Genomic DNA, 15,793 nt, shown 5'->3' with positions numbered 1-15,793 from the left:
CCCCACCTCTCCACCGAGCAGATGCCCTGCTGCAGGCGGTGGACGCTCTAAGAGCAGAAGGAGTGGTGATCCCTGTCCCCCCTCAGGAACGAGGGCGAGGGTTTGTACTCCAATCTCTTTGTGGCTCCAAAAATGGACGGTTCCTTCCGTCTTGTTCTGGTTCTGAAACTGCTCAACGAGCATGCGAACGCCAGGCGGTTCCGGATGGGATCCCTCCGATCCGTCATTGCCTCAATGTCTCGAGGAGACTTCCTTGCCTCAACAGACATCAAAGATGCCTATCTCCACGTGCCAATTGCTACGGAGCACCAACGTTTTCTACGTTTTGTGATAGGAGACGAACATCTTCTGTTCGTAGCTCTGCCATTCAGTCTGGCGACAGCCCCACGGGTGGGCACCAAGGTCATGGCAGCAGTGGTAGCAGTCTTGCACTCTCACGGACACCCGGTGATTCCGTACTTGGACGATCTACTCGTCAAAGCAACCTCCCTCGAGGCATGCCAACGCAGCCTGAATGTTACGCTGGAGACTCTCCAGACTTTCGGGTGGATCATCAATTTGGCAAGGTCAAATCTGTCTCCGACTCAATCACTAACGTATCTCGGCATGGAGTTTCATACTCTATCAGCCATAGTGAAGCTTCCGCTGAACCAGCAGCGTTCACTGCGGACAGAGGTGCAGTCTCTCCTTCAAGGCCAGTCGCACCCCTTAAGGCGCCTCATGCACTTCCTAAGGAAGATGGTGGCAGCCATCGAGGCAGTTCTCTTTGCGCAGTTTCATCTGCGCCAACGGCAATGGGACATTCTCCGCCAATGGGATGGGCAGTCAACCTCCCTGGACGGGAAGTCTCCCTTTCCCTGACGGCCGAGGACTCTCTGCAATAGTGGCTTATTCCCACCTCATTGCCATAGCCCCCATCCTGGGCAGTGGTCACGACAGATACGAGTCTGTCAGGGTGGGGAGCAGTTTGTCTCCGCCACATGGCTCAGGGGACGTGGACTCAGCAGGAGTCCACCCTTCAGTTCGATGTGCTGGAAATCGGGGCAGGGTATCTTACCCTATTAGCTTTCCAAAAGTGGCTAGAAGGGAGCAGATCCGAATCCAGTCGGACATCTCCACAGCGGTGGCATACATCAACCACCAAGGAGGGACACGCAGTCAGCAGCCTTCCAGGAAGTCCGGCGAATCCTCATGTGGGTGGAGGACACAGCATCCACCATATCCGCAGTTCACATCCCGGGCGTAGAAAACTGGGAAGCAGGCTTCCTCAGTCACCAGGGCATGGACGCGGGGGAATGGTCCCTTCACCCGGACGTGTTTCAGGAAATCTGTTGCCGCTGGGGGGGGGGCCGGACGTCGACCTAATGGCGTCTCGGCACACCAACAAGGTCCCGGCATTTATGGCACGATCGCGCGATCACAGAGCTCTGGCGGCAGACGCCTTAGTGCAAGATTGGTCGCAGTTCCGGCTCACATATGTGTTTCCACCTCTGGCACTCTTGCCCAGAGTACTGCGCAAAAATCAGATCCGATTGCAGCCGCGTCATACTCGTCGCACCAGACTGGCCGAGGAGATCGTGGTACCCGGATATGTGGCATCTCACGGTCGGCCGACCGGGGTCACTACCAGACCGACCAGACTTACTGTCTCAAGGGCCGTTTTCTCCATCGGAATTCTGCGGCCCTGAACCTGACTGTGTGGCTTGTGTGTCCTGGATCCTAGCGTCTTCAGGATTGTCCCAAGGGGTCGTTGCCACCATGAGACAGGCTAGGAAGCCCACGTCTGCTAAGATCTACCACAGAACGTGGAAGGTTTTCTTAATCTGGTGCTCTACTCAGGGAGTGTCTCCCTGGCCATTTGCATTGCCTATCTTTCTTTCCTTCCTACAATAGGAGTTAGAAAAGGGCTTGTCGCTAGACTCCCTCAAAGGGCAAGTCTCAGCACTATCCGTGTTTTTTCAGAAGCGTCTAGCACGTCTTTCTAAGGTGCGCACGTTCCCGCAGGGGGTTTGTCATATTGTACCCCCGTACAAGCGGCCGTTAGATCCATGGGATCTGAACAGGGTTCTAGTTGCTCTCCAGAAGCCGCCTTTCGAGCCTCTGAAGGAAGTTTCCTTTTCTCGCCTGTCACAGAAGGTGGCGTTTCTCGTTGCGATCACATCGCTTCGGCGAGTGTCTGAGCTGGCAGCTCTGTCATCCAAGGCTCCCTTCCTGGTTTTTCACCAGGACAAGGTAGTGCTGCGCATCATTCCGGAGTTTCTCCCTAAGGTAGTATCCTCGTTTCATCTTAATCAGGATATCTCCTTACCGTCCTTTTGCACTCATCCGGTTCACCGGTATGAGAATGATTTACGTTTGCTAGATCTGGTGAGAGCACTCAGAATCTACATTTCACGCACGGCGCCCGTACGCCGTTCCGATGCTCTTGTCGCTGGTACGCGCAAGAGGTTGCAGGCTTCTAAAGCCACCCTGGCTCGATGGATCAAAGAACCAATTCTGGAAGCCTACCGTTTTGCAGGGCTTCCGGTTCTTTCAGGGCTGAAAGCCCATTCAACCAGAGCCGTGAGTGCGTCCTGGGCGCTACGACACCAGGCTTCGGCTCAACAGGTGTGCCAGGCAGCTACCTGGTCGAGTCTGCACACTTTCACCAAACATTATCAGGTGCATACCTATGCTTCGGCGGATGCCAGCTTAGGTAGAAGAGTCCTGCAGGCGGCAGTGACATCCCCGTAGGGGAGGGCTGTTTTGCAGCTCTAACATGAGGTATCTCTTTACCCACGCAGGGACAGCTTTTGGACGTCCCAATCGTCTGGGTCTCCCAATAGAGCGCTGAAGAAGAAGGGAATTTTGTTACTTACCGTAAATTCCTTTTCTTCTAGCTCTTATTGGGAGACCCAGCACCCGCCCTGTTGTCCTTCGGGATTTCTTGGTTGTTTGCGGGTACACATGTTGTTCATGTTGAACGGTTTTTCAGTTCTCCGACGTTATTCGGAGTTAATTTGTTTAAACCAGTTATTGGCTTCCTCCTTCTTGCTTTGGCACTAAAACTGGAGAACCCGTGATACCACGGGGGGGTATAGCCAGAGGGGGAGGGGCCTTGCACTTTTTAGTGTAGTGCTTTGTGTGGCCTCCGGAGGGCAGTAGCTATACCCCAATCGTCTGGGTCTCCCAATAAGAGCTAGAAGAAAAGGAATTTACGGTAAGTAACAAAATTCCCTTCTTTGGTTTCAAGCTGCAAAGCATCTTAAAGGGAACCTGTTACCAGATTTGGCCCCTATAAGCTGCGGCCACTACCAGAGGGCTCTTATATACAGTATTTTAACATGCTGTATATAAGAACCCAGGCCGCTGTGTAGATTGTAAAAATCACTTTATAATACTCACCTAACGGTCGCTGCGGTGGAGTTGCGTCATATGGACATTTCCGGTCCCGGCACCTCCTCTTTTGGCCATCTTTGTTGTCTTTCTTTTGAAGCCGTGGTGCGCAGACGCACTTTGATCTTCCCTGAGCACGGCAGATCAAAGTATTGTAGTGCACCTGCGCGGTACCGGCGAGTGTGTATGATGTAGGACGCGTCATGCACACAGGCTTCAGAAGGAGGATGAAGATGGCCGAAAGAGGAGACGCCCATATGACCCAACTCCTCCACAGCGACCGTTTAGGTGAGTATTATAAAGTGATTTTCTTTGTCGCTCCATTGGGAGACCCAGACAATTGGGTGTATAGCTTCTGCCTCCGGAGGCCACACAAAGTATTACACTTAAAAGTGTAAAGCCCCTCCCCTTCTGCCTATACACCCCCCCGTGCATCACGGGCTCCTCAGTTTTTATGCTTTGTGCGAAGGAGGCACACATGCACGCATAGCTCCACAATTTAGTCAGCAGCAGCTGCTGACTATATCGGATGGAAGAAAAGAGGGCCCATAACAGGGCCCCCGGCATGCTCCCTTCTCACCCCACTCTGGTCGGCGGTGCTGTTAAGGTTGAGGTACCCATTGCGGGTACATAGGCAGGAGCCACATGCTGTTTTCCTTCCCCATCCCTTAAGGGCTAAGGGTGAAGTGGGATCCTAATCGGTCTCCAGGCACTGGGACCGTGCTCCCTCCGCAGCCCCTGGGGAATCTGCTGGACAGGAGCCGGGTATCGTCAGGGACAAGGCCCTGCTACTGTGAGGTACTCTGTGTCCCCTTGGGGACGGCGCATGGAGCGCTTGTGTCATACACGCTGCAGCACTGCTGGGTGTGTTAGTGCGCCGGGACTACCGCGCTGACCGCGCTTGTTTGCCGGCCGCGCTTATAACTTTAGTCCCCGGCTTCTGCGGCCTAGTACCGCATACTCCCGCCCCCGGGCCTGCCAGTCAGGGGAAGGGCGGGACGCTGCACTGGACGTCAGCGCTGAGGGCTGGAGCATACTTTGTATCCTCCTCCCCCCTCACTGAGCACCGTGGGGCACCAGATTCCCGCACTTTCTAGGGCACGCCCACGGCCCCCTCCTCCTCACAGAACGCCGGCAGCCATTCCTGTCAGCACTTCTGAAGCTGGAGAGGAGAGACAACACGGCTCTGGGAGGCCCAGGCAGGGAATCTGGTGGTCACACAACCGCTTTGGGCGGTCGGTATGCCGCACCTGTTTCTAGGTGCTGGCCCCCCTGGGTGCCGAAGTGTATATATATATATATGCTTATATGCTATACATTTACTCTGTACGGTCGCACTGTTGGTTTTTGGCTATATACCCTCCCGGATTGTACTCAGAGGAGACAACAGCATGTCGTCCGCAAAAAGCAAGGGTGCCAAAGCGCAGGCTTACTTTGCAACCTGTACCTCATGTGCGGCTATGCTACCGGCAGGTTCCACCTACCCTCATTGTGTGCAATGCTCGGCCCCTGGAGCATTTACTCAGCCGGAGCCTCTGCCACTGGTGGCCCAGGTGGATCCACCTGCTACCACTGTCCAGGTGACAGGGACGGAGTTTGCAGTATTCGCTGACAAACTTTCTGAGAGTATGGATAAATGGTCTGCTAAGATACTAGAAGCCTTGCAGTCCAGGCTGGTAACACAGGCCCCGGGCACTGTTGAATCTTTGACCCCAGGCCCCCCTCTGTTGGAGCAGCAAAGTGCTCCTGGGGTGACTCATAGGTCCCAAGGTGAGGTCTCTGACACGGACCGCAGTCCCAGACCGCCTAAGCGGGCTCGCTGGGAGCCTCCCTCGACTTCATCACACTGCTCAGGGTCTCAGCAGGAGGACTCTCTAGAGGATGAAGCGGAGGTGGCAGATCAGGATTCTGATCCTGAGGCCGCTCTCAACCTAGATACACCTGAAGGAGACGCCATAGTGAATGACCTTATAGCGTCCATCAATCAGGTGTTGGATCTTTCTCCCCCAGCTCCTCCAATTGAGGAGTCAGCTTCTCAGCAGGAGAAATTCCGTTTTAGGTTTCCCAAGCGTACAATGAGTACGTTTCTGGATCACTCCGACTTCAGAGAGGCAGTCCAGAAACACCGAGCTTGTCCAGATAAGCGCTTTTCTAAGCGCCTTAAGGACACACGTTACCCCTTCCCACCTGACGTTGTCAAGGGTTGGGCTCAGTGTCCCAAGGTGGATCCTCCAGTCTCCAGACTTGCGGCTAGATCCATAGTTGCAGTGGAAGATGGGGCTTCACTCAAAGATGCCACTGACAGACAGATGGAGCTCTGGTTGAAATCCATCTATGAAGCTATCGGCGCGTCCTTTGCTCCGGCATTCGCAGCCGTATGGGCACTCCAAGCTATCTCAGCTTGTCACTCGCAGATTAATGCAAAGTTTAGAGTAGAGCTGGGCTCAACTGCGGGTATGGGGGAGGTGCTTTAAGGGAAAGTAGTTACAACAGTTAAATTAATCCCAAGCACACAATCAATTGCAACAGGGTAATGCAAAAAGTGATTTTTATTATAATTATGCAAGCAGAAAGAGAATGCCACTACCGAAAAAGCAAAGACAAAGTCAAGCCAACGTTTCGGCCTTCACAAGGCCTTTATCAAGGACTTGCCTGTAAAGAAATAATGAAGATTATATACACACCAATGAGTGAACATAATGTACATATTTACATATTTACAAGGAGTATATATACACACATACGTGTATCAAGAAGTGACGGGTATAGACGGATTAGACGTCAAATGGGTAAACCACAGGTAGGGCGTTCTGCTCTCAAAGCACAACTTGCTGGATGGAGAGAGGGATACAACAACAATAAGCACCATGGGAAACATGGCAAGCAGAACGTACAGTAACGGCAAGTGCGCGCTGGTACATAACTCGATCAAATGATGATGCCAGCAGGCAGTGAAATCATAAGATGAACCCAATCCGTTCAGAACCATCGGAGATGGGTGACATAGTAGACAATGCAGGACATACAGTATTAGCAATACAGATATATGTATAGCACTTGTTACCGGACGGGCAGAACCAGGAGGAGGCAGTAGATTAAACAGTGCAACTGCTATATTAGTGGTCAGGCGCCTAAGAGTAAAACTAAATGTAGCATGTATAAACAACGCTAGCCATTGTATGTAGATAAACAATATACAGTATAACAGCGCGGTAGACAGTATGAGGTTAAAAAACCTACCCAGAGTCAAGGAGGCATGAAAGGTGAGTGGGTGGATGGAGGAAGTGCCTATGGAAAGACAGGATACATTAGTACACATAACTATGCATGTGGGGACCAGGCAAGTAGAGGTGCGCATTATAGATAGTGTGTTTACCTTACAGGGCACAAAGGCCTTTGTGCCCTGTAAGGTAAACACACTATCTATAATGCACACCTCTACTTGCCTGGTCCCCACATGCATAGTTATGTGTACTAATGTATCCTGTCTTTCCATAGGCACTTCCTCCATCCACCCACTCACCTTTCATGCCTCCTTGACTCTGGGTAGGTTTTTTAACCTCATACTGTCTACCGCGCTGTTATACTGTATATTGTTTATCTACATACAATGGCTAGCGTTGTTTATACATGCTACATTTAGTTTTACTCTTAGGCGCCTGACCACTAATATAGCAGTTGCACTGTTTAATCTACTGCCTCCTCCTGGTTCTGCCCGTCCGGTAACAAGTGCTATACATATATCTGTATTGCTAATACTGTATGTCCTGCATTGTCTACTATGTCACCCATCTCCGATGGTTCTGAACGGATTGGGTTCATCTTATGATTTCACTGCCTGCTGGCATCATCATTTGATCGAGTTATGTACCAGCGCGCACTTGCCGTTACTGTACGTTCTGCTTGCCATGTTTCCCATGGTGCTTATTGTTGTTGTATCCCTCTCTCCATCCAGCAAGTTGTGCTTTGAGAGCAGAACGCCCTACCTGTGGTTTACCCATTTGACGTCTAATCCGTCTATACCCGTCACTTCTTGATACACGTATGTGTGTATATATACTCCTTGTAAATATGTAAATATGTACATTATGTTCACTCATTGGTGTGTATATAATCTTCATTATTTCTTTACAGGCAAGTCCTTGATAAAGGCCTTGTGAAGGCCGAAACGTTGGCTTGACTTTGTCTTTGCTTTTTCGGTAGTGGCATTCTCTTTCTGCTTGCATAATTATAATAAAAATCACTTTTTGCATTACCCTGTTGCAATTGATTGTGTGCTTGGGATTAATTTAACTGTCGCAGATTAATGCAGTCACACGTGCCTCTACTCCGCAGGTGGTGTCCTTAACCTCTCAGGCGTCGGCGTTTGCGTCCTACGCCATTAATGCTGTCCCGGACTCTGCGAGCCGTACGGCGGTAGCATCCGCCAATTCGGTGGCAGTCCACAGGGCCATGTGGCTACGTGAATGGAAGGCAGACTCTGCTTCCAAAAAGTTCTTAACCGGTTTGCCATTTTTTGGCGACCGGCTGTTTGGTGAGCGCTTGGATGAAATCATTGAACAATCCAAGGGAAAGGACTCATCCTTACCCCAGTCCAAACCAAACAGACCTCAACAACGGAAGGTACAATCGAGGTTTCGGTCCTTTCGGCCCGCGGGCAGGTCTCAATTCTCCTCGTCCAACAGGCCACAGAAGGGTCAGACGAACTCCGATTCATGGCGGTCTAAGTCACGTCCTAAAAAGACCGCCGGAGGAACCGCTCCCAAAGCGGCCTCCTCATGACTTTCGGCCTCTTCACACCGCATCCTCGGTCGGTGGCAGGCTCTCCCGCTTTTGCGACGCCTGGCTGCCACAGGTACAAGACCGTTGGGTGAGAGACATTCTGTCTCACGGTTACAGGATAGAGTTCAGCTCTCGTCCCCTGACTCGATTCTTCAGAACATCTCCGCCCCCCGAGCGAGCCGATGCTCTTCTTCAGGCGGTGTGCACTCTGAAGGCAGAAGGAGTGGTGATCCCTGTTCCTCTTCAGCAACAGGGTCACGGTTTTTACTCCAACTTGTTTGTGGTGCCAAAAAAGGACGGATCTTTCCGTCCTGTTCTGGACCTAAAACTGCTCAACAAACACGTAAAAACCAGGCGGTTCCGGATGGAATCCCTCCGCTCCGTCATCGCCTCAATGTCCCAAGGAGATTTCCTAGCATCAATCGACATCAAAGATGCTTATCTCCACGTACCGATTGCACCAGAGCATCAGCGCTTCCTGCGTTTCGCCATAGGAGACGAACACCTTCAGTTCGTGGCACTGCCTTTCGGCCTGGCGACTGCCCCACGGGTCTTCACCAAGGTCATGGCAACAGTGGTAGCAGTCCTACACTCTCAGGGACACTCGGTGATCCCTTACTTAGACGATCTGCTTGTCAAGGCACCCTCTCGAGTGGCATGCCAACACAGCCTGAACATTGCTCTGGAGACACTCCAGAGATTCGGGTGGATCATCAATTTCCCAAAGTCAAATCTGACACCGGCCCAATCGCTGACATATCTCGGCATGGAGTTTCATACTCTCTCAGCGATAGTGAAGCTTCCGCTGGACAAACAGCGTTCACTACAGACAGGGGTGCAATCTCTCCTTCAAGGCCAGTCACACCCCTTGAGGCGCCTCATGCACTTCCTAGGGAAGATGGTGGCAGCAATGGAGGCAGTTCCTTTTGCGCAGTTTCACCTGCGTCCCCTTCAATGGGACATTCTCCGCAAATGGGACAGGAAGTCGACGTCCCTCGACAGGAACGTCTCCCTTTCTCAGGCAGCCAAAGCCTCTCTTCGGTGGTGGCTTCTTCCCACTTCGTTGTCGAAGGGGAAATCCTTCCTACCCCCGTCCTGGGCGGTGGTCACGACGGGACGCGAGTCTGTCAGGGTGGGGAGCGGTCTTTCTCCACCACAGGGCTCATGGTACCTGGACTCAGCCAGAGTCCTCCCTTCAGATCAATGTTCTGGAGATAAGGGCAGTGTATCTTGCCCTAAAGGCGTTCCAGCCGTGGCTGGAAGGCAAGCAGATCCGAATTCAGTCGGACAACTCCACCGCGGTGGCATACATCAACCTCCAAGGCGGAACACGCAGTCGGCAAGCCTTCCAGGAAGTCAGGCGGATTCTGCTGTGGGTGGAAGCCACAGCCTCCACCATATCCGCAGTTCACATCCCGGGCGTAGAAAACTGGGAAGCAGACTTTCTCAGTCGCCAGGGCATGGACGCAGGGGAATGGTCCCTTCACCCGGACGTGTTTCAAGAGATCTGTTGCCGCTGGGGGATGCCGGACGTCGACCTAATGGCGTCTCGGCACAACAACAAGGTCCCGGCATTCATGGCACGGTCTCAAGATCACAGAGCTCTGGCGGCAGATGCATTAGTTCAGGATTGGTCGCAGTTTCAACTGCCTTATGTGTTTCCTCCTCTGGCACTGTTGCCCAGAGTGTTACGCAAGATCAGGTCCGACTGCCGCCGCGCCATCCTCGTCGCTCCAGACTGGCCGAGGAGGTCGTGGTACCCGGATCTGTGGCATCTCACGGTGGGCCAACCGTGGGCACTACCAGACCCACCAGACTTGCTGTCCCAAGGGCCATTTTTCCATCTGAATTCTGTGGCCCTCAACCTGACTGTGTGGCCATTGAGTCCTGGCTCCTAGCGTCTTCAGGGTTATCTCAAGATGTTATTGCCACTATGAGACAGGCCAGGAAACCAACGTCCGCCAAGATCTACCACAGGACGTGGAGGATATTCTTATCCTGGTGCTCTGATCAGGGTTTTACTCCCTGGCCATTTGCCTTGCCCACTTTTCTTTCCTTCCTTCAATCCGGATTGAAAAAGGGTTTGTCGCTCGGCTCCCTTAAGGGACAAGTCTCGGCGCTCTCTGTGTTTTTTCAGAAGCGCCTAGCCAGACTTCCACAGGTACGCACGTTCCTGCAGGGGGTTTGTCACATAGTCCCTCCTTACAAGCGTCCGTTAGAACCCTGGGATCTGAACAGGGTGCTGATGGCTCTTCAGAAACCACCTTTCGAACCAATGAAGGATATTTCTCTTTCACGCCTTTCGCAGAAAGTGGTCTTCCTAGTAGCAGTCACATCACTTCGGAGAGTGTCTGAGCTAGCAGCGCTGTCATGCAAGGCTCCTTTCCTGGTGTTTCACCAGGACAAGGTGGTTCTGCGTCCGGTTCCGGAATTTCTCCCTAAGGTGGTATCCCCCTTTCATCTCAATCAGGATATCTCCTTACCTTCTTTTTGTCCTCATCCAGTTCACCAATGTGAAAAGGATTTGCACTTGTTAGATCTGGTGAGAGCACTCAGACTCTACATTTCTCGTACGGCGCCTCTGCGCCGCTCGGATGCACTCTTTGTCCTTGTCGCTGGCCAGCGTAAAGGGTCACAGGCTTCCAAGTCAACCTTCGCTCGGTGGATCAAGGAACCAATTCTTGAAGCCTACTGTTCTTCTGGGCTTCCGGTTCCTTCAGGGCTGAAAGCCCATTCTACCAGAGCCGTGGGTGCGTCCTGGGCATTGCGGCACCAGGCTACGGCTCAGCAGGTGTGTCAGGCGGCTACCTGGTCGAGTCTGCACACTTTCACGAAACACTATCAGGTGCATACCTACGATTCGGCAGATGCCAGCCTAGGTAGGCGAGTCCTTCAGGCGGCGGTTGCCCACCTGTAGGAAGGGGCCGTTTTACGGCTCTTTTACCAAGGTATTCTTTTACCCACCCAGGGACTGCTTTTGGACGTCCCAATTGTCTGGGTCTCCCAATGGAGCGACAAAGAAGAAGGGAATTTTGTTTACTTACCGTAAATTCCTTTTCTTCTAGCTCCTATTGGGAGACCCAGCACCCGCCCCTGTTCCCTTCGGGCTGTTGTTCTTTTGTGTACACATGTTGTTCATGTTGAATTGTTCTTGGTTCATGGTTTTCAGTTCTCCGAACATCCTTCGGATTGAGTTTACCTTAGACCAATTTATAAGTTTCCTGCTTTTGCACCAAAACTGAGGAGCCCGTGATGCACGGGGGGGTGTATAGGCAGAGGGGAGGGGTTTACACTTTTAAGTGTAATACTTTGTGTGGCCTCCGGAGGCAGAAGCTATACACCCAATTGTCTGGGTCTCCCAATAGGAGCTAGAAGAAAAGGAATTTACGGTAAGTAAACAAAATTCCCTTCTTTGCAGCTATAAAGAACATTTTTTGCATTTGTGAATGTGTATATTGTGGAAATACCCATTTGTTTTTCTTACGTATTTCAGAGCGCAATGGTGGTGATAAAGCAAGTGGAGAAGACTCATCATCTGTAAGTAATGGTCTGTCTGATCTCTGCACATGTGAGACAGCGGGGCTATGTGCACATGATGCTTTATATACTCAGGCAAATCCACCAAATTTTCTCTATCACTTCATTGGGGGACGCAGGACCATGGGTGTATGTCACGAACCACCGGGGGGGGTCACTCAGAAATCCCCCGCGCTGGCTACCAGTACGTCACAATCGGGGGGTAACAAGTGGGGGTCACCCCTCCTTTATACCTCCCGACCGACAGACAGAGCACGTGACGCGCTCTCTAGCGCCCCTCTTATAGTCAGGCCAATTATGGAATTGCCCGACAATAAGCAAGGAGGCCGCTATACTACTTATGCCGATTACACAGCACAACAAATAAACACTTTTTGTCTGCTACTTGGCAAAAACCATGTGCGCTATACTAAATCGAATGCGCTGAATCCAAATCTGAAGTTAGTTTTTTTGTAGCACGTCAGGATATTAAGTTATTCCAATTTTTGTGAAAATTAAAATAAGCAATTAATAAAGATACAGAATCGTTATGTCCCACAGTTTCACAACATGTATTATCATTTTTATTGAAAAAGAAGTATAGGTAAATAAACCAAAAAACTTAAAAATCATAGTAGCTTAAGAAATCGCCTTGAACTCAGCAGAGTACTTTTAAAAGTGCTTCAGGCACTTGCTTTTGCGCTTGTGAGTGGTCCTAGTGGCCCGTTGCAAAAACCAGCAGTAATCGCCCATCATGTTGGGGTTAAAGCGACCTGGGTATCTTTTTTCCATAGTAGAAATGTCCTGGTGGAATCTCTCACCATGTTCGTCACTGACATTACCCATATTTGGAGGAAAGAAGTCAAGATGTGAATGTAGGAAATGCATTTTCAATGACATTCGGGCACCATGCATTTCGTATGCTTGAAGCATATTGTCTATTAGTTCAGTATAGTTTTCTGCTCTTTCGTTTCCAAGGAAGTTTTGAACTACTACTATAAATGCATCCCATGCAGTTAGTTCAAGTGGGGTGAGTTCTTTCTTGAAGATTTCATCATGGATTAGTTGGTGGATTTCAGGACCAATAAAGATTCCTGCTTTGAGTTTGGCCTCAGTTTTCAATGCACTAAACTTTTCCTTCAGATACTTAAATCCATTCCCTTGACGATCCATTGCTACTACAAAATTTTTCATTAGTCCTAGTTTAATGTGAAGAGGTGGAAGATAAACTTTAAGTGGATCGACAAGTGATTCGTGTTGAACATTGTGCTTACCAATCTTATGTTCATCTCTATTGGGCCACCGTTTAATTTTATAATGGTTGTTGTCATCTCGACTGTTCCATAGGCACAGAAAGCACATATGCTTAGTGTAACCTAACTGCAAACCAAGGACTAGTGCAACAACTTTGAGGTCAGCACAAATGTTCCATTGATGTTCTGAATATTTAATCAATTTCAGAATGATCTGCATAGAAGCATAGGTCTCTTTCATTCCAACCGCATGTGCAATGCCTTCAACAATGCCTGAATAGGCGTATGGCCTTTTCTAAGTATAACTCAAAATCTGGACGTGCTGTGCAAATTCTGAGTTCATATTTGGAATCAGCATGTTCAAATTAGTAAAGAACACATGTTTTACCCTCAGTAGCAAAATCATTGTTGTGCTGTGTTATTGAAGGGTCCCCGGTGAGAGTAGGGTATATATTCCCCCGACCTCCGCGGGCGGAATATATAAAACCTCCCCGAATCTCACTGGCCTCCCCACAATAATCCTTGGCACAACTCGCTGCCACCAACCGCTTCACGGTAACTATTAGCCGAACACACAGACGTGGGATTCAAGATCGAGATAACAGAACAGCCCAAGATTAATTATATAATTTAATCAGCCTAAAGCACACTAGAAACTACAATATATACAATAGGGAATCTACAGAATATACATATGTCAGAGTACAGTTACAGATAAAGCATGGTTTACAAACAGGCATACACAGTTCCAGCAGTTACCTTGTGCGTCTGGCCACAGGGGGGCGCCGTGGACCAGGTTTCCAGGATCTTTCCCACAGATGTTTCCTACACGTGACCCCCGGCGAAAGAACCCTGGAAAATGGCCGAAGTAGGGTTATCAACCTGGGCAAATCCAGGTCCCCTCCTACCTTAGTGACCTCAGAGGGAGCACTGCTCCACCCCTGGCTGGAGTTATGGACAATATCCACAACATGGAATATGGGCCATAACTTTGCCTGGGAGCGTCGTAGACGGACGCCGACGCTCTCATTGTGACAGTTATGAATTTAGCTACAGAACGAGAGGACTCATGACTTGTCTACTAGTTCCCCATTGGCTGATATCACGCCTGGGGTACTTCCCAAGCTCCCGCTCCCATAAAAAAGGTGTGCCAGCATCGTCCGCATGCGAAAACACCATTTTTATGGTTGCCACATTTATCGGAAATATGGCTTGCGAGATATGAACCATTTTTTACTGGAGTCGTTCTGTCTGGATAGTTCCATAGCCTTATAATGAGATACAACTCTTGTTACAGGGTGACGGCAGGGGGTCATCCTGTGTCCATTGTTCCCAGGTCATCTAATCTCCATATCACAGGAGATGGCCATGGGATGTGTTGCTGGGATGTGACACCTTCCCAGATGGTGGACATTGAGAACAAGAAGGGAGGGGGCACTGCCAGGGAGTGATGAGAGCGATTATGACTGGAAATCATAATTCCTCTTCATATCCCAGGGTTTCCCTCACACCTCCCCCCTTTTGAGGGCGCTAGGGGGCAGCACACTCCGGTGTTCCCCCGTGCGCCCGTCCGCAACCTCTCCTTGTCGGGACAGCCCGTCTGCGTTACCGTGGTCCCGGCCCCTTTTGTGGCGAATGGTGAAGTTGTATTGCTGGAGCGCAAGGCTCCATCGCAACAATCGCCCATTCGTCCCAGAGACGGTGTGCAACCAGCTGAGGGGATTGTGGTCTGTCTCCACGATGAAGTGGCGCCCGTATAGATAGGGTTGCAGACGCTGCAGGGCCCACACTATGGCCAGGCACTCCTTTTCCATCGTGGAATAGGCCACTTCCCTTGGTAACAGCTTCCTGCTCAGGTACAAGACTGGGTGCTCTTGGCTCGCAGAGTCCACCTGGCTGAGTACCGCACCGAGGCCGAAGTCACTGGCGTCGGTCTGTACTACAAACGGCCGCGTGAAGTCGGCTGCCTGTAGCACGGGCGGGCTGGACAGGGCGTCCTTTAGGGCCCGGAAGGCTGTCTCGCAGTCCACTGTCCAATCGACTGCAGAGGGCAGCTTCTTCTTGGTGAGGTCCGTCAAGGGCTTTGCCAGGCTACTATAGCATGGAACAAACCTCCTATAGTACCCAGCGGTCCCCAAGAAGGACATCACCTGCTTCTTGGTCCTGGGGGTGGGCCAGGATGCGATGGCTTCCACTTTCTCAGGCTCGGGCTTCAGTGTTCTCCCGCCTACCCGGTGACCGAGGTACTGGACCTCGCTCATGACCAGCTGACACTTTCCCGGCTTGATGGTCAAACCTGCCTGGTGGATCCGCCTGAGCACCTGTGCTAGATGCTCTAGGTGATCTTCCCAGGTGGGACTGAAGACGGTAATGTCATCCAGGTACGCGGCCGCGTACCCTTCAAGTCCCTTGAGCAGGGTGTTGACCATCCGCTGGAAGGTGGCAGGGGCATTCCTCATCCCGAATGGCATCACCGTGGACTCGTACAGTCCAAATGGGGTAATAAAGGCAGAGCGTTCCCTGGCCTTGCGAGTCAGGGGGATCTGCCAATATCCCCGGCTCAGGTCCATGATGGTCAGGTACTGAGCCCCGGCCAACTGATCGAGCAGGTCATCGATGCGTGGCATTGGGTACGCATCGGCGACCGTGACAGCATTGAGCCCCCTGTAGTCCACGCAGAACCGAGTGGTTCGGTCCTTCTTAGGGACGAGGACTACAGGCGAGGCCCAAGCGCTGTTGGATGCCTGGATCACCCCCAGCTTCAGCATCTCGTCAATCTCCTGGCGCATGTGTTGCTGCACCTCCAGGGAGACCCGATATGCTGAACGCCGGATCGGGGGATGATCCCCAGTGTCCACGTGATGGAC

The 15,793-nt window shown here is 51.2% G+C and overlaps 1 protein-coding gene across 1 annotated transcript in view; it reads left to right on the top strand.

Annotated features, from left to right (window-relative positions):
- The window catches only part of LOC142256087 (uncharacterized), a 68,543-nt gene that overhangs the window by 35,551 nt on the left and 17,199 nt on the right, over positions 1 to 15,793 (top strand). The window contains exon 9 of the mRNA XM_075327604.1: positions 11,651 to 11,694. Coding sequence (XP_075183719.1) covers positions 11,651 to 11,694 — 44 coding nt within the window. The remainder of the gene's footprint in view (positions 1 to 11,650; positions 11,695 to 15,793) is intronic.

This window comes from Anomaloglossus baeobatrachus, chromosome 11 (genome assembly GCF_048569485.1).
Source record: "Anomaloglossus baeobatrachus isolate aAnoBae1 chromosome 11, aAnoBae1.hap1, whole genome shotgun sequence".
Classification (NCBI taxonomy): domain Eukaryota; kingdom Metazoa; phylum Chordata; class Amphibia; order Anura; family Aromobatidae; genus Anomaloglossus; species Anomaloglossus baeobatrachus.
The sequence above is the reverse complement of the archived record's forward strand: the minus strand, read 5'-3'. Positions and strand labels throughout refer to the sequence as shown.